We start from the raw sequence: 17,628 nt of genomic DNA on the forward strand, positions 1-17,628 counted from the left end.
TCTCTGGAATTCCCTCCCTAAACCTCTCCGCCTTTAAGATGCTCCTTAAAACCTAACTCTTTGAGCAAGCTTTTGGCCCCTTATGTGACTCCGTGTCTAATTTTGTTTGCTAACGGTTAGGGCGGCACAGTGGTGCAGTGGTTAGCACTGCAGCCTCACAGCTCCAGGGACCCGGGTTCGATTCCGGGTACTGCCTGTGTGGAGTTTGCAAGTTCTCCCTGTGTCTGTGTGGGTTTTCTCCGGGTGCTCCGGTTTCCTCCCACAAGCCAAAAGACTTGCAGGTTGACAGGTAAATTGGCCGTTATAAATTGTCACTAGTATAGGTAGGTGGTAGGGCAATATAGGGACAGGTGGGGATGTTTGGTAGGAATATAGGATTAGTAAAAATGGGTGGTTGATGTTCGGCACAGACTCGGTGGGCCGAAGGGCCTGTTTCAGTGCTGTATCTCTAATCTAATCTAATCTAAAGTGCCTTGACACGTTTTATTGTATAAATGCGAGTTATTGCAGATTTCAGATTCTGCATTGTGAGACTCGGAGGTGGCAGTTTTGTGATTTGAGGAACACGGACACTCCAGTTATAGTCGGACCCAATCATATTAAATGCAACAGACATTGTCACAACTAGGCAACTGATGGGGAACTCGTTGGAAACACTGCGTTAGACTCCAACTTTTCACCTCTATTAAAATCTAAAATCCAAATTCAGATCTTACTGGCTGAGACACTGCCCTTAATTCAGCATTAACTAGCAAAACCATTTACATAAGACCAAGGCTAGTTGGGCTAGGGGGTGGGGGGGGGGGAAATGACTCCCGAAAGCTTGTCCCCAACTGCATCAAAAGGTTGTTTGGACAGAGTGCTTTACTCTGTATCGAACCCATGCTGTAGCTGCTGTGGGAGTGTTTAATGTGACCGTGAAGAGGTAGCTTTACCAGAGGTGGTTGTCTAGATAGGGAGGGAAAAGATCATCGAAGGATTTGAACACAAGGATGACGATTCGAAATTGCTAATTTCAGTGCCTGCTTAGCTGATCTCATCTGTGCTACAATTGGGTCTGGAGTGACCTGGTCTAGGGAGGAGGTTAGATTAGCAAGGGCAGATAATCCGATCATTATACAGTCACGTCAGCTGGAATGTACATGTCTGGCACGGTTATGTTAGGTCTGGATAATGCTAAGTGATATCCCACATAGCCTGCCAACTTTCAATGATTTGACCTGGGTGTGAAAGTGGACACTTGGATGAGTTACTGAGCAGCTGTTAACATGTCTGGGATCATCCCTCAGACTGACTCAGTACTGGCAACAGAAAGGGGAGAGAGATCAGAGGAGTTATAACACAGAAGGTACATTGACCTGTTCAAGTAACGTCCATAACTCTGTAATAAGGGAAAATAAGGAGACGGCAAATGAATTTAAACAGGTATGTTGCATCAGTCTTCACGATAGAAGATAAAAGTAACATCCGAGAAATAGCTGCAAATCAGTAAACGGAAGGGAGGGAGGAACTCAAGAAAATTACAATCACCAGGGAAGTGGTGCCGAGCAAATTTTTGGAGCTGCGGGCTGACAAGTCCCCAGGTCCTGATGGACTTCATCCTAGGGTCTTAAAAGTGGCCAGTGAGATAATTAAAAGGTGTTGGGGGAAGGCTTCATTAGATTGGAAAATAGCCAATGTAACTCCACAATTCAAAAAGGGAAGGAGGCAGAAAGCAGGAACCTACAGGCCAGTTAACTTAACAATCGGTCATAGGGAAAATGTTAGAAGCTATTATTAAAAAGACGTTATAGCTGGGCACTTAGAAATATTCAAGGTAATCAGGCAGAGTCAACAATGGTTTTGTGAAAGGGAAATCGTCTTTAACCAATTTATTGGAGTGCTTTGAAGAAATAACATGTACTGTGGATAAAAGGTCGAAGTACTGTACTTCGATTTCCAGAAGGCATTTGAGAAAGGTGTCACATCAAAAGGTTATTGCGGAAAATAACTCGCCAATCTTTTAACCATGCCAAAATGTTACCCCCTACACCATGAGCTTTTAACAGGAAACAGAGAGTAGGCATAAATGGGTCATTTTCTGGTTGGCAAGATATAATGAGTGGTGTGCCACAGAGATCAATGCCGGGGCGTCAACATTTTACAATTTATATAAATAACTTGGATGCAGGGACCGAAGGTATGGTTGCTAAATTTGCTTATGACACAAAGCTAGGTGGGAAAGTAAGTTATGAAGGGGACATAAGGAGGCTACAAAGGGATATAGATAGGTTAAGTGAGTGGGCAAAGATCTGGCAAATGGAGTATAAAGTGAGAAAATGTCAAATTGTCCATTTTCACAGCGAAAATAAAAACGAAGCAGAAGGATCTGGGTGTCCTAGTGCATGAATCGCAAAAGGTTAGTATGCAGATACAGCAAGTAATTAGGAAAGCGAATAGAATGTTACCAATTACTGCGAGGGTAATTGAATATAAAAGAAGGGAGGTTATACTTCAGTTATACAGGGCATTGGTGAGACCACGTCTGGAGTACTGTGTACAATATTGGTCTCCTTATTTGTGGAAGGATGTAAATGCATTGGAAGCAGTTGAGAGAAGGTTTACTAGACTAATACCTGGAATGAGCAGGTTGTCTTATGGAGTTAAGTTTGGACAGGCTAGGCTTGTATCCGCTGGAATTTAGAAGAGAAGAGGAGAGACGACTTGATTGAAACACAAGATCCTGAGGGCTCTTGACAGGGTGGATGTGGAAAGGATGTTTCTCCTTGTGAGAGAATCTAGAACTAGGGGTCACAGAGAAAAAAGTTTCCCCTCATCTCTGTCTTAAATGGGCAACCTCTTATTTTCAGAGGGTGGTGAGTCTTTGCAATTCTCTTCCTCAAAAGGCAGTGGAAGCAGAGTCTGAATATTTTTAAGACAGAGGTAGATAGATTCTTGATAAGCAAGGGGGTGAAAGGTTATCGGGGGTAGGCAAGAATGTGGAGTCGAGGTTACAATCCGATCAGCCATGAACCTATTGAATGGTGGAGCAGGCTCAAGGGGCTGAGTGGCCTACTCCTGCTCCTAGTTCGTATGTAACTTACTTGTGTCGTTTATACCTGAGTAGAACAAGAAACAATTCTATGACCAAGAGATTGAGAACCTGGAGAGAAACTACAAACAGATTATTGATCGACTGGAGCAAGACTACGCAAACCGACTGCGTGATGAGGCAAAACGCCTGAAAGCACGACAAGCAAAAGATTTAGCAAAGCAACAGGAGGCGTTGAAGGACAAAAAGCAAGTAAGAGCTTCTTCATTTCCGTTACTTTCTTTGTGAACTTTAACACCCAGTGCCAGCAACAAAACATTCCCAGGGCAGGTCCAGCACGGGGTTAGATACAGAGTTCATCTCCCTCTGCACTGTCCCATCAAACACTCCCAGGGCAGGTACAGCACAGGGTTGGCTGGAGAGTTTGGAGCACTTTCAGTGTGCAATTAGGCGAAACAATTGCACTTGAGCAGGCTGTGGGTGCTGCAACTTACAAAATAGAAACAGTTCCACAGCTGAACTTCTAAGAACAAAGAAGACCTACATGTTATTTTGGAGAGGTGGATGTTGGACCACCAGAGAACTGTTTTTTGCTGTAACTCTTGGGAGAGGGAGGAGGCGCCAGAAGATCCAGGGGTGCGGCTGCCAAATTCTATGGGCAGCCCCTTGTATTTGCTCTTGTGTTTTTCTTCCATCCTGCACAAAGGGGGCTCCCTCCCCACCCCAACTGTGTGGCTCAGGTCGGCTGGAGCTGCCCGGCTGAATAAAGTCTTTATACAACAGTAGTAAAAAGGAGACAACTAGGTGGCTCCAGCTGACCCAGGCAAAGAACCCGCCCCTAATTGGAAGACTGGTCTTTGGACTCTGCAGTAACATGCTCCAACCACCAATCATAGAGCAACATCCTCGCAGCGTTTCTCTCCCTTCCACCACTTGGCCACCTGTCCACTCTTCTCCTTTTCCCTTTCCACCCCTAACCTCCCCTACTCCCACCCCCACTCCACTTTGTTTGAGGGGTGGGCGTGGCTCTTGGACCCCCATGGCAAACCCTTCTTCGTCGGTGGTGGGGCCTTCTCGCACTTATGCTGCAGCTGCACCTGTTGCCCCGCCACCGTTTATGTTGATACCATCTAAATATGGGGTCAAGAGCTACATCCACCCCAACATGTCAATAGAGGCATGCGTGAGAGCAATGGCAGAGGTTGTTGGCCCCTCGGCCATTGTTGCTGCCTCTAAAATATACGGGAAGGTTGTGTTTTTTCCTGAAGATTGAGCGGGTGGTGTCCCTGGCCCTGAGCAAGGGGCTCACCGTGGCCGAGACCTTTGTGCCATTGGACCCGCTGGAGGCCGCTGCACAAGGGGTCATTTTGTCTCATATCCTGCCCTTCATTCCTGGCGAGCTCCTCCTCCCCCACCTGCACCATCCGGGGGAGGTAAAGACAGGGCTCACCCCAGTCCCGCTCGGTCTTTCGGGAGAACAGCCTGCAGCATGTATACTTCCGCCATCAGCTCTTGTTGCACAGGAGGTTAGAAAGCCAGTTTAATGTGGATTTACCAGGGGGCGAGCTACCAAGTCTTCTGGACCTCTGACGGGGGCACGATGCTATGCTTGCAAGCGGGTGGAGCATGTTCGGAAGAGCTGCCCCAACCTCTGGGCTGCCAACTCCCATCTGAGTGGCAGGAAGGCACGCCCCTTGCAAACAGAACAATAACTTGAGCCGGAGCTTAGCCCTAGGCCCGATCCAGGGGAGGCCACCTGCCCCGCAGCTGAGCTCGGGCCCAAGGGATCTGGGAAGAGGGGCATGGAGGTAGAAGCAGAGGCCTCAACTGAGATGGGCGCGCCCCTCTCGGAATAAGAGGCACCCCTCCGCTCACGTTGGCGGAGCTGTCCGGCATCCTCCACCAGCTCTCGAGGGACAAATCCCCAGGGCTGGAGTTATTTCGATACATTTTAAATAAAGGGGGCCTGGGGAATAAAAGCTTCCTTCAAAAGAAAAAAAGAGGAAAAAACAAAAACGGGTTAGATACAGAGTCTACACTGTCCTCGACACTGCCCCCATCAAGCACTTCCAGGTTGGCTAAAACAGTGTTGTTATATTAGCTGTCTACATTCTTGCTCCACATCTCTCGATCCAACCTTCCAAATTGCCTGAAAAAACCTTGAAGTGTTTGAGGTTTGCTATTGGTAGGCTCCTGATTTCGAATATTCCTTCTGCTCGGCATCTCCCTGCATTCTGAGATGCATTACACATACAGGTGGGATTCCTAGAGTGCAGTATGGCAGCAGTCCAAGCTTCTTGCATAAACCAACACCAACTCCGTCCAATCAAATTCTCAGTCATAGTTAATGGAGCAAAGCAGTGGCTTTTATTCGTGTCTGGTGGATTTTGTTCTAGTCAACTATTTAATGGGACCTTGTTCAGTGGTTTTACCAATCCACCAGCTCTGTTGGAAACTGCTCCTGTTTGGTCCAGGATGAGGGCCATTCCATTTGTTTTCCAGCCTTGTCCTCCATCAGTAAAAAGATACTTTGGTTGGTAGAATCCAAATTAAATATTGCAGGAAGGGACTTGTTCGGGCCAGTCTTCTGTTAGTTTACAGACTGAGTGGAGGCTGCCATAACCTTGTTTACAATTGCGATTCACACTCAGCTCTCCAATTTCACAGCTCAATGTTCTGTTGTCTCTAGCAGGACGTAAAAGTGTGAACCCTCTAATGTCGGCTCGTAGGACATTTTGTGTTGTAACGTAGGGAACGGTGACTGCACCTCAAAAATAAAAGGGGTTGTTTTCCTTGGAGCAAAGGAAATAGAGGGGAGATTTGATAGAGGTGTTCCTGATTATGACTGTCTATGCTATCCAGACCTAAGAAAAATGGATCCCTTTAACTAGTCCAAAGACTGGGGGACAGATTGAAGGTTTTGGGCAAGAGATGCATGGGGGGGAATGCGAGGGAGGACTTTATTTACGCAGCGAGTGCTAATGACCTGGAACTCGTTGCCTACGAGGGTGGTGGAAGTGGAGACGATGAATGATTTCAAAATGAAATTGGATGGGAAATAAACTTGCAGGGGCTGCGGGAATCGAGCGGGGGAATGGGACTGACCGGATTGCTCTGTGGCGATCCGGCATGCACCCGATGGGCCAAATGGCCTCCTTCTGTGCCATTATGACCCCAAAAGCAATTTACAGTCATGGAATGCCCTGAGGTCGTGAAAGCTGCGATATAAATGCGAGCTCTTTCTTTCTTCTCAGGAGCAAGGATTCATTCAGCAGCAACAGCAGCAGCTGAATGAGGCTCTGCAAAAGGTTGTTCAGGAGCGGAAAACAAAAATATCTTCCACTTATTTTGAGCAGCTGATGAAAGGACAACAGCTCAAGAGAGGTGAGGACTCACAAGTGCAAGAGTATTCGGGCCGCATATAAATCCCCATCACAGGTCAGATGCTTCTGGCTCATGACACAAACATAAACACCAACAATGTTTTCAATGCCAGTTTTGTTACTTATTTAAGGGCGGTGTTTGAGTGACATCAGACGAGCATTGCATGGTTGAGGTTTAGGGATTGAGGCTAGCGTGTCAGCTATGGCCTCACGGGTAGCACTCTTACTTTTTGAGCCAAAAGGTTCCAGGTTCAAATCCCACTCCAGGGCTTGAGCACAAGGCTGACACTCCCAGTGCGGTACTGAAGGAGTGCTGCATTTTCAGAAGTGCTGTCTTTTGGAAGAGACGTTAAACCGAGGCCCCTATCTGTGCACTCAGATGGATGTAAAAGATTCCATGGCACTATTTCAAAGAACAGCAGGGGGGCGGAGTTCTCCCTGGTGGCCTGGCCAATACTTAACCCTCAATCAACATCATACACAAAAGAAAAATCTGCTCATTAACACTTTGCTATTTGTGGGAGCTTGCTGTGTGAAAATTGGCTGCTGTGTTTCCTGCATTACAACATTGGCTGTAAAGGCGCTTTGAGATGCTTACCATTTGTAGAGGGCTGGAGAGTAAATTTCATCCAGGGGAGGCAATGGAGGTGAACCTGATCCCATTCAAACTCAGTACCTGCACACAAGCACTTGATCAAATATTTCCCCGACTCCCTAGTCGAGAGATGCTCAGGCAGATTTTTAAATCCTCACTCCTCGTTTTGGAACATTTGAGAGTCTTGAACAACATTGCTAAAAGTTCATATCTGGCGAAGGCACGGTTTAACCGTCTGATTAGCGTGCGTTGTGCTTCCTCTCCCGTGTCTCTACATTAGACCGTGAGTCAGCGGTCTGGGACGTTGAGCAACGCCACCTGCAAGAGAAGTATCATCTGTTCAAGCAGCAGGGAAAGGAGCAATTCTCGCTGCAGAGGCACCTGCTGATGAAGCGACACGAGGTGGTGAGTGAGCATCCTATGTAAACTGCAGGTTCACGTGTTCACCTCTGAGCCTATGTCACCGTGCATGTGTGTGTGTGTGTGTGTGTGTTTTCAGGTGTCTGTGCATTTGTTTGTGTCTCATCACTGAAGGAAGATTGCCTTAAAAGGAGTAAGTTAAACTAATTGAAGAAAATGAAACATTAGTAAAAGTCAGTCGATGAACAGGTTGCCAGGATTTGATAGGTGCACCAATTGATTAACCTACATTTGAACAGCTGCCCAGGTGGCTGCCTGCTAGGATGCCCATAACCACAGGGGTGTTGAACAGACAGATGCTGTCCAACCGTCTGTTCAGCAAAAGTGAGAGAGAGAGAGAGAGATTTCCCCATCCCCAGGGGTGGGAAGCTGTCACAGTCGATGAGCTTCTGGTGTCTCTCTTCAACTGCTGCATGTTGCACTAGAGCAGCTCTTGGGTGTTTCTGCCAGTTGCTCCGGTGGGACAGCGCCCAATGTTACAGTACCTCGGTGCCATGCATCACTGCTGTGCCACCCTGGGTTACTGTGCTCCGTGCAAACCTGACGCATGCTTGAGGTTTATGCTTCATTCTCCTGGGACTGTGCAACCATGTGCAGGCTGACCTCCTGTACACCAAGACGATCATCACAATCTGATATCGAACCAGGTGTCCCTGCCCCTGTACTTTCCTGCCGAGTGACCTCACCAGGTTAATGATGCTGCAGAAAGGGCAGACAGCAAGTCAATCTTCAATTATCTCTCAAGCAGCTCAATGACACCGCTAGGGGAAGGGTCGTGTTGGATGGGAAGTAGTCTCGAGTCCCTGCATAGAACCAAACGAGCTGTAGAAATCAATTTGCAAAATGGAGAGACAGTGGTCAAACTGCTCTTTATACAGAGGAATTTAATGACGGGACAATGACCAGCTGCCTTCTACATCCCTCCCACAGGACACGGACCGAATTTCCCATGATCACAACTGCCTCATGGAGGATTTGAAGAGCCAGCAAGCGCAGGAGAGGGCTCGACTGCCAAAGACGCAGCGCAATGACAGCAAGATCAGACTGAATATCTTCAAACAGAGCCTGAAGATCAAGGCCATTGGGTCAATGGAACAGAGGGAGCTCGTCAAACAGGTCAGCCATTTCAGTTCTGTACTCTGTGTTCATGGTACAAAGTAATAGATGGGATGTACTGACAGATATATAAGGGTCAATCCCTTGCTTCCAGTGAGAAGGTCTATTGTTGGCGAAAGCCCATGATTATCTGCCCACTTGTTACAATGGGTGGGACATCACAGGCTGCGTGACTGGAATTCTCTGTGATGTGAGACCAGTTTCATAGGACTGACTTCCCACAACTGAATAGATTACAGCACAGGCACATTATCTGCAAGAACCCCCTGGTTGGGGGTCCTGGGCTGGAGCATTTCAGCTACGAAGAGAGACTGAAAAGGCGAGGGTTGTTTTCCTGAGAACAGAGAAGGATGAGGGGGGAGACATGACTGATGTATACAAAATTATGAGGGGCATTGATAGGTTAGATAGGAAGAGACTTTTTCCTTTAGCGGAGGGGTCAATAACTAGGGGGCTTTGATTTAAGGTAAGGGGCAGGAGGTTTAGAGGGGATTTGAGGAAAAAAATGTTCACCCAGAGGGTGATTGGAATCTGGAACGCACTGCCTGAAAAGGTGGAAGAGGCAGGAACCCTCACAACATTTAAGAAGTCTTTAGATGAGCACTTGAAACGCCATAGCATACAAGGCAACGGGCCAAGTGCTGGAAAATGGGACCAGAATAGTTAGGTGTTTGATGGCCGGCACAGACACGATGGGTCGAAGGGCCTGTTTCTGTGCTGTATGACTCTATGACTCTATGATGTTATTTCTTTCTTTTCCAGTTCCTGATCCAGGAAGAGGCTCGACAAAAAGAGGAGAGACAACATCAGCAACAAAAACACGACGCTCACCTCAAGGACATGCAGAAGCAATGCGATAACAACATGGTGGAACTACAGCAGCTCCAGGTACCTCATGACCTTTGCACCCTGCCACCACGTAGGTGCTTCCAGGAGGCTAATGCGCTTTTCAATGTAGTTATCTTCCAGGTTTTCATCTTCAGATAGACAGACTGAGACAGAGGTGCAGAGAGAGTCAGGGCCAGGGGAAGAGAAAGATGGGAGAGAGAGACACACACACAAAGATAGCACAGAGAGTCAGACAAGTGGATAATGGAAGGGTCATGTTTGGAGCACTATCCTGCGCTCTGGTGTTTTCTAGCCAGTTCTTTTGTAGTTCGTTCACTGTGACTGGGTCAAATTCTTGGAACTCCTTCCCAAACAGTACTATAGAAGAACCTCCACTAAAAGCAGGTCAAGAAGGCATCTCACCACCACCTACTCAAGGGGCAGTTACAGATGGTGTCTTGCCAGCAATGCCCACATCCTAAGAGAAGCATTCGCAGTGTATTCTTCAGAAAAATTCTTCTTTCCAATATTTTAAATACACGTTGGATCTTACCTGAATCCCACAACAGTTGACAGTTGCCATGTGGTTAACATTTGGGTCTCCGTAGGGTTCAGGAGCTCAGACATTCTGCGAGCTCTGGTGGGATCCAACCCAACAGATAAAAGGGAGAGAAGTACAAATGAAATTTTCTGCCTAATCCTTAACTTCTGGGAAAAGTGAGGCTTGTGTTAAAAATTTAAAGCTCAAGGCGAGCCAGATTGACTCCATTTTTTTTTTGCCTCTTATCAGAATGAGAAATTGCACCTCCTGGTCGATCGTGAGAAAAAGAAGCTGAAGTTGCTCGATGAGGAGCACACAATGGAGCTTAAGGAGTGGAACGATCGTCTTCTTTCACGCAAAGAGGTGAATGTTCCACAGAGCGACGTAGGCTCTAAGTTCTGGGAGTCCCACCTGCCACCGTCCTTCAAAACCTCTGCTGCCTGTATCCGAACTGACACCAAGTCCCGTTCACCCATCACCCCTGTGCTCGCTGGCCGACATTGCAGCACCAGGAGCCAACGTCTCGATTTCTATAATTCTCATGCTGATGGTGGGACCATGGAAGGATCTGAACCTTTCCCTGTATCTGCAGTGTCATCCAGCCCCACAACCCTCCAATATCATAGAATGGTTCCAGCACAGGTGGAAGGCCATTCAGCCCATCATGATTTGCTCATGGAGAGCCGGCACACTCAGCCACTCCCACTCCCCCATCCTCTCTGTAGCCCTGCGAATTTCTTCCCTTCAGGTAATTATCCAACGCCCTTTGAAAAGCCACGATTGATCCTGCCTCCACCACACTCTCAGGCAGTGCATTCCAGACCCTAACCACTCGCTGTGTTAAAAAGTTTTTCCTCATGCCGCCTTTGATTCTTTTGCCAATCACCTTAAAATCGGTGTCCTCTGGTTCTCAACCTTTCAGTCAATGGGCACAGTTTCTCTCGATCTACTCTGTCCAGATGCTTCACGATTTTAAACACCTTTATCAGATCTCCTCTCAACCTTCTTTCAGGAGAACAACCACAGCTTCCCCAATCTATCTGCGTAACTGAAGTTCATCATCCCTGAAACTGGTCTCATAAATCATTTCTGCGCCCTCTCTAAAGGTTGTCGCATCCTTCCTGAAGTATGGTGCCTACAATTGGATACAATGCTCCAGTGGAGGGCCAACGGTGCTTTATGTCTCTGTTTATAAGAGTTAAAAAGCAAGGAAGTTATGATGAACCTTTAGAAAGCCCAGGGTCCTGTGTGCCTTATTACCCATTTTCTCAAGCTTCAATGATTTGTGCACAAATACCCCCAGCTCCATCTGCTCCTGCACCCAATATAGAATTGTATCCTTTATTTTATATTAACTCTCCTTGTTCTTCCTACGAAAATTCATGACTTCACACGTCAGGCCTCTCGGCGTTTAACTAACTTGCTTGAGATTTTTTGATGAGATGCCTTTAACAAATCTGTGCCGACGTTTCTCAAGTAATCCCCATTTGTCCAAGCGACTGTTAATTTTGTCCCGGAGTATTGTTTCTGAAAGCTTTCCCACCACCGAGGTTACTGTGTCTTTGCACTCCTCCAATTCAGGGCTCCTGCGTATTCTTGACTACTTTTACATCACTGGTGTATAGTTGGGATGCTTTTAAAAGTGGACAACACCTTTACAAAGAGGTCCAAAAGGGATGAGTCTCACGCTTTACGCCGCATCCCACCCAGAGTTAGGTCACAGATCAGCCATGATCTCACTGACTGACAGAACAAGCTCAAGGGGCTGAATGGCCTCATCCGGTTCCCATTCCCCTCAGTGGAACACAAGAGGGGAATATTTTGTCGTCGGTAGTAATCTGATCGCGGTGTAGGTCTATTTTCTGACAAATGCCAAGCCAATGCTTGGTCATCACTGTGTGGTTTTTGTGTTTGTGCAGATCCTGGAGGAAGAGCTCACCCGTAAACGTCAGCAGCCGGAGGTCCCTCATCGGCGAAGCAGTGATCCGGACACCTCCAAATCCTCGCTGCACAGAATATCCCGCTTCTTCCCCCTGCCCAGCTTCCCATCGTAGGCACTCTCCAGTCGCCAGCTCCCTGTGGCACTCTGCTCTTCTTTCATGCCCAACACCGGATGCTGAATTAAAACAAGGTGCAAAGACTAAGCAGAGACAGTCTGTTAGGTCACCTATCAGTGGGCTATTGGCTTGCATTTGTAAACCCTTGCTGCTCGTGAATTCCAGACCTGGCTTGGAGAGGCTTTGACCATCTGCCATTAAAGTGGGTGGGGGTGGGGAGAGGGGGGGGGGGGTGGGGGTGGTATCACCGAGAGGTGTTGGGAGAACGTGAACCGAGGAGGTGAAGGGTCAGAATTATGTCCTCGGCCAAATCGGGTAGAGTTGTGTGATTGAGCTCAGGCCCGAGCCCAGGTTGAGCTCACTGCTCCACGAGCCCTGCAACTGGCCTCAGCACCAGTGAGGGAGTGGGGACAATACGGCCATAGTTCCTGCCCCTGATCGTTGTTGAGCGATCCCCACTGGTGAGTGCGAGGATGGTCACCCGGGCGAACACAGGACGGGAGAGGACTGATGCTACCCAGAGTGGAACAGTCTGCGAAGGGTCACTCGGGAAGCTTAATCCATAGGGGAAATTGCTGGAACTCCATCTCCCCTCCCCAACCCCCACCCCAAATCACTGATGCATTCTGGGCTAAAGAGCAGATGAGATTGCCAAAGTCCTACTGTTACGACCAGGTGAGAAAGATGTCTAGGCTTCCCTTTCAGCCTTCATCTGGTCTTACTTTAACAGGGTTTTATTTTTAAACGCACTGTGGTTTAAGCTCCCCCTTTGGTGAATCCTTGTTCAACACTTTCCAATTAGAAGGCAAAAGAAAAGGCTTTCTTAGGCTTAAAGAAGAAAATTTATTAAACTTAAACTCTAATTTGGTTAAGGCCTATGGATACACACCGTGCCCCATGCTAGTATGCATATGCGATACACACATGCAAATAGAGACAGAAAAAAAAAAGAAAGTGGAAAGGTTTGAGGCAATATCTGAAGAGTTTTTGTTACGGTTCTTCGAGCTCACTGTCGAGTCCTTGATTGCAGGTAGATCTTGCTTTTCGTTGGGGCCCAGTATTCTTCTTAAACCTTGTTCGCTGTAGGAGACTTTTCTCTTGGGGGTTCATGTGTCTTCAGTGGATTCTGAGGCTTGTGAGAAAGAGATGGGAGCAGACAGAAGAGGTCTTGTCAGCAAAGAGACTTTCAGGGTTTTCTTTTGAACTGGCCACAGAGAGTTGGAAGTCAGAAACAGCCAGGTAGTCATGTGACCAGCTGGTCGAACCAGCCCAGGCCCTTGTGGATTGTATCCTCCTTAGCAGGCCCTGGAATGCGCTTCCTCACCTTTGATGTCTGTTAGTATGTCAATGTTTTTTTCTAGCTACGGTTGATCTGTTTAACAAGTCATTTCCTCACTCCAACAAGAGTCAAAAATCAATGTTAATGACAAAACTGATGTGCCTCATTCTTTGTAGGGGTCATGCTCGGCCCCACCTAACAAGATTTGCCATTAATCTGAGCCCCTCTTGGCGAATTAATTTTAGAAATGCAGTTCTGAATTAGTCCAGCAGCAGTTGGGAGAGTTGAATGATTGACAGTGCAAGGGTGCAAACAAAGCTTCACAGTTTTAACTTTTGAAGGATAGTGCAGGGTATGTGAGAGTGGGGGAGGTTTAAAGATTGATGGGCCAGCAGGTTTAAACAAGTCATTGCAGCACCAAGATGCTCACAGAGCTGAAAGGCAGTGTGTCTGACAAAATTATACCAGAAATTTACCAGGAGGGAGGGCATAACCTCCCAGAGAGTAATTCTCATCCTGGAATTCTCGGTATTACAGTGTCGGAGGGACAGTTCATCAAACGATGGATCAATCTCTCCAACACTTAATACCAACAATTTTGCTGGTTAAAGTCTTCGGTGTTTTTCTAATATTTCTTGCAACCCTGTAAACCATTATTGTCTACTATTGTAAGTAAAAAAACAAATTGTACATATATACAATGATACACGAGACATTTTATGAGGTTAATGCTGTTTTGTACACAGGACCTCAATAAACTAAAGCCTATACACACACTTTAAGTGTAATACGAGTTTCCTCTTCTAGTTTCTCAAGGCAACTCAGCAGGGAAGACCACACCCCAAGAATTAATAATCAAAGGAAAGCTGTATTCCTCAACTTTGCCCACTTGTACTACCCATTGAGGATGGCACAGGCTTAAATGGAGAACTCCCAGCTACTTTGTGGCCTACCATTTGAAGCATTCTCCATCACCTTTTATCGCACTCTTTGCTGCCACCTCTAACTTGAATAAGGTTGGAAACATGCAGCTTATGCAGAGTCAGAGAATCAGAAAGCAGACGCTGAGGGTGTCAGTCCCAGTTGCCCATCCGCTGCAGCCTCGATTGGGTGTAATTTCCAGTCCGACCTTCCAGTTACACCCACAGAGGAATCGATGGCAAAGATTTGGAGCATTGTTGATTCTCAGCACTTGACAACAGTGCTGCCCATCCTTTGTTGAAATAAAAATAGTCAAGGCGCCTAGGAAGCGTGCGAGTTCCTGGGACATAGAGTGAAAAGAGAATTTCACTGTCTGCCTGTCATTCTTGCCTTGTGCCTCCTTGTCCTGACCATTAGCACCTTGCTGTTGGGGGTAATGTCCACTAGATGGCAGCATTGGTTGATAATTAACACATTCTGTTTGTGGAGACCTACTGCCAGTGTCCAAGGCAGTGGGGGAGTCACCAGTTTGGAAGGTGCTATCGAAGGAGAGTTGGCCAGTTGCTGAAGTGCATCTTGTATTCGGTACACACTGCTGCCACTGTGCAACAGTGGCGGAGGGATTGAATGTTTAAGGTGGTGGATTTGGTGCTGATCAAGCGGGCTACTTTGTCCTGGATGGTGTCGAGCTTCTCGAGTGTTGTTGGAGCTGCACCCATCCAGGCAAGTGGAGGGTATTCCATAACACTCCTGACTTGGAGATGATCAACAGGTTTTGGGGAGTCAGGACGCGAGCTACTCACTGCAGAATTCCTAGCCTCTGACCTGCTCTTGCATCCACAGTATATGTGGCTGGTCCAGTTCAGTTTCTGGTCAACCCTGGCCCAGGGTTCACCTTTGCCTTCCACCTGAGCACCCCAGTGTCTCTTCCTCCACTCTCGCACAGACACAGCTAAGTATGGAACATTTGTTTAACTGGTAGATTCATTTGTATCTGGAATTGCCAAGTGACAAGTGATTGCCAGAGCTGCTCACTGGATAGTATTCATGTGTCTGCTTGGCTCACCTCTAGCTCCAGTCAGCTGTGAGAATGGAAGCCGGCATCCTTACCTGCTTTGGTCTACCTGGTGACTCCAGTCCCATGCTACATGGTAAGATGCAACTCTTTCCTCAAGACCTCATGACACTTCACTGACTATTAAGAGTCAGGTCCCTTGTCGAGGGTCAGTTACTGGAAAGCATTTGTCTGAAACCTCAGAGCTAACAATTCAACATCTGACCAGGCTGGCCCTTTGTAAATCAGATCAATACATCAGACTGCTTTTCTCACTGATTTAATGAAGCTTCGATTAGGGCAGGATACAGGTCAGCCAGAAATCGGTGCCCTGCTCATCAGTCTCTGTCCAGTCGCAGGAATTTCTGATGAGTTTGTGTTTCTTAACCTTTCAGTGGGAATTGAGAACAGCTTTTTTCAAACACACAATGAATTTCAAAGCGAAATCTTTTTTAAAAAAAAATCTCTCCCTGGAGATTTAATGGTTTTTATGAGGATTGTAGTGGGGGGGGAGGGGGAGGGGGGGTGGTTGATTTATATACTGTGATACACAGGCCTGCTGTGTGGGACAGACTGGTGGACCAGAGAGTGATTTCCTGTCCCTCATTGCCTGTCAATCATTACAAAAATCAGGCTTGACTGTTATTTATCTGAATTATGAACAGAAAATGCTGGAGAGCTAAAGCAGGTAAAAAGAGAAAAATAAGCTGTGTGTCTCAGAGGTGCATCTCCTTGATAAGAATGGCTGAGATAAAGTGAACAACCCTAAATATATGTCTTTTCTAGCGGGCTTTAGAAATAACGACAGAGTACAAAAGAGCAAGGAAGTTATGCTATACCTTTACAAACCACTGGTTAGGCCGATGTATTGTGCAATTGGGGTTTCAGGCGCACAGATAATTAAAATGTCATGAAGAGGTACAGAAAATAATTAGAGAAACTACTGGTATCTCAAGGAATAGAAGACAAGGGGGTGGAAATCATGCTCAAACTATGCAAAACCCTGTTTACACCACACCTGGAGTACTGTGAGCAGTTCTGGGCACCACATCTTAGGAAGGATATATTGACCTTAGGGCTGTAGGTTCACCAGAATGATAACTGGATTTTAAGAGTTAAATTCCAAAGGAGAGGATTGTACTGCCTGGAATTTAGGAGGTTAAGGGGGCGATTTGATCAGATTTTAAAGGTATTAAGTGGAAGAGATAGGCTAGGTGTAGAGAAACTATTTCTGCTGGTTGGGGAGTCCAGGACTGGGAGGCATAGTCTAAAAACAAAAAAACAAATAGAGCCAGGAGTGAAATTGGGAAACACTTTTGCACACAAAGGGTGGTAGAAGTTTGGAACTCTCTTCCACCAATGGCAATTGATGCTCCATCAATTGTTCATTTTAAATCTGACAGATTTTTGTTGTCCAAAAGTATTAAGGGATATGGGGCAGAGGCAGGTAGATGGGGTTCGGTCACAGATCAGCCATGATCTCATTGAGGCAGATTGGCCTCCTCCTGTTCCCAAGTTCCAAAACCTTTCTAAACAATCTCTGCAATTTCCAATTAAATCTCCCTCCTTTGGAGTGAGAATGAATTATAATTAGCTCATAGAGTGTTGCACTATTTTTACATATTTCACACACAAAATAAAAAGGCCGGTTTGTTTTCAATTTTTAAAAAAAGCCTCACCTTTGGTGCACATCTGTCACACTTCATGTGAATCGGAGCTGACAGAAAGCCAGTCATTTACTTGTGCTATTTCTCAAGCTGGGGAGTTACAAAAAAAAAAACAATTCAATAGTTGGCCCATAATTGACCTCAAGATGTGCTTGAGCTATGGTCTTAAAGGGACAGGCCCACGTAAACAAACAGACTCATCGGAGAAGCCAAACATCACAAATGTGCGCCAGCTACCAGAGCAACGCCACTGGAGATCAGCTAGTGAGTATTTAAATTAAATGTTCAATCCATCTTACACTTTCTGGTCACAATTCTCGCTTTCAGTGCGCCAAACTGCAGCCAGATCGAAGAAAACAACCTCTGTTTGTCAGATATTGATTTTAATTAAGCACCCATCAATATTTGCTGAGACATCAATTTAATGAGAGGAAATGAAGGAACCGATCATGCCTTTAAATTGCAGCAGTTGCTGGAATTGTTGTTAAGTATGCCTGGTATATATGGGGATGCCCTAGTATTAATTAACATCTAAATCATAGCATGCTTCCATGTGCAGCCTTCCAGCATTTTTTCTGAACCATCCTGCACAGACTATCTGCCAGGCTAAAGTAAAAAAAAAACACGATCAGAGCTCTATTACAGACAAAAAAAAAACCACACCCGTGCAGATCACTTACCCACACCTGAAAAAACATGCTGCGCCAAACTGGCACACAGCCCAACCTCTGAACAC

General features: G+C 46.5%; 1 protein-coding gene across 1 annotated transcript in view; it reads left to right on the top strand.

Annotated features, from left to right (window-relative positions):
- Positions 1-12,177, top strand: part of LOC137357208 (STE20-like serine/threonine-protein kinase) — a 44,275-nt gene extending 32,098 nt beyond the window's left edge. Inside the window, exons 14-20 of the mRNA XM_068023366.1 lie at positions 3,107-3,283; positions 6,286-6,415; positions 7,290-7,414; positions 8,360-8,545; positions 9,308-9,433; positions 10,164-10,277; positions 11,834-12,177. Of these exons, the coding sequence (XP_067879467.1) occupies positions 3,107-3,283; positions 6,286-6,415; positions 7,290-7,414; positions 8,360-8,545; positions 9,308-9,433; positions 10,164-10,277; positions 11,834-11,968 (993 nt within the window). The 3' untranslated portion in view covers positions 11,969-12,177. The remainder of the gene's footprint in view (positions 1-3,106; positions 3,284-6,285; positions 6,416-7,289; positions 7,415-8,359; positions 8,546-9,307; positions 9,434-10,163; positions 10,278-11,833) is intronic.
- The last annotated feature ends 5,451 nt before the right edge of the window (positions 12,178-17,628 follow it).

The sequence above is a fragment of the Heterodontus francisci genome, chromosome 47 (genome assembly GCF_036365525.1).
Source record: "Heterodontus francisci isolate sHetFra1 chromosome 47, sHetFra1.hap1, whole genome shotgun sequence".
Classification (NCBI taxonomy): domain Eukaryota; kingdom Metazoa; phylum Chordata; class Chondrichthyes; order Heterodontiformes; family Heterodontidae; genus Heterodontus; species Heterodontus francisci.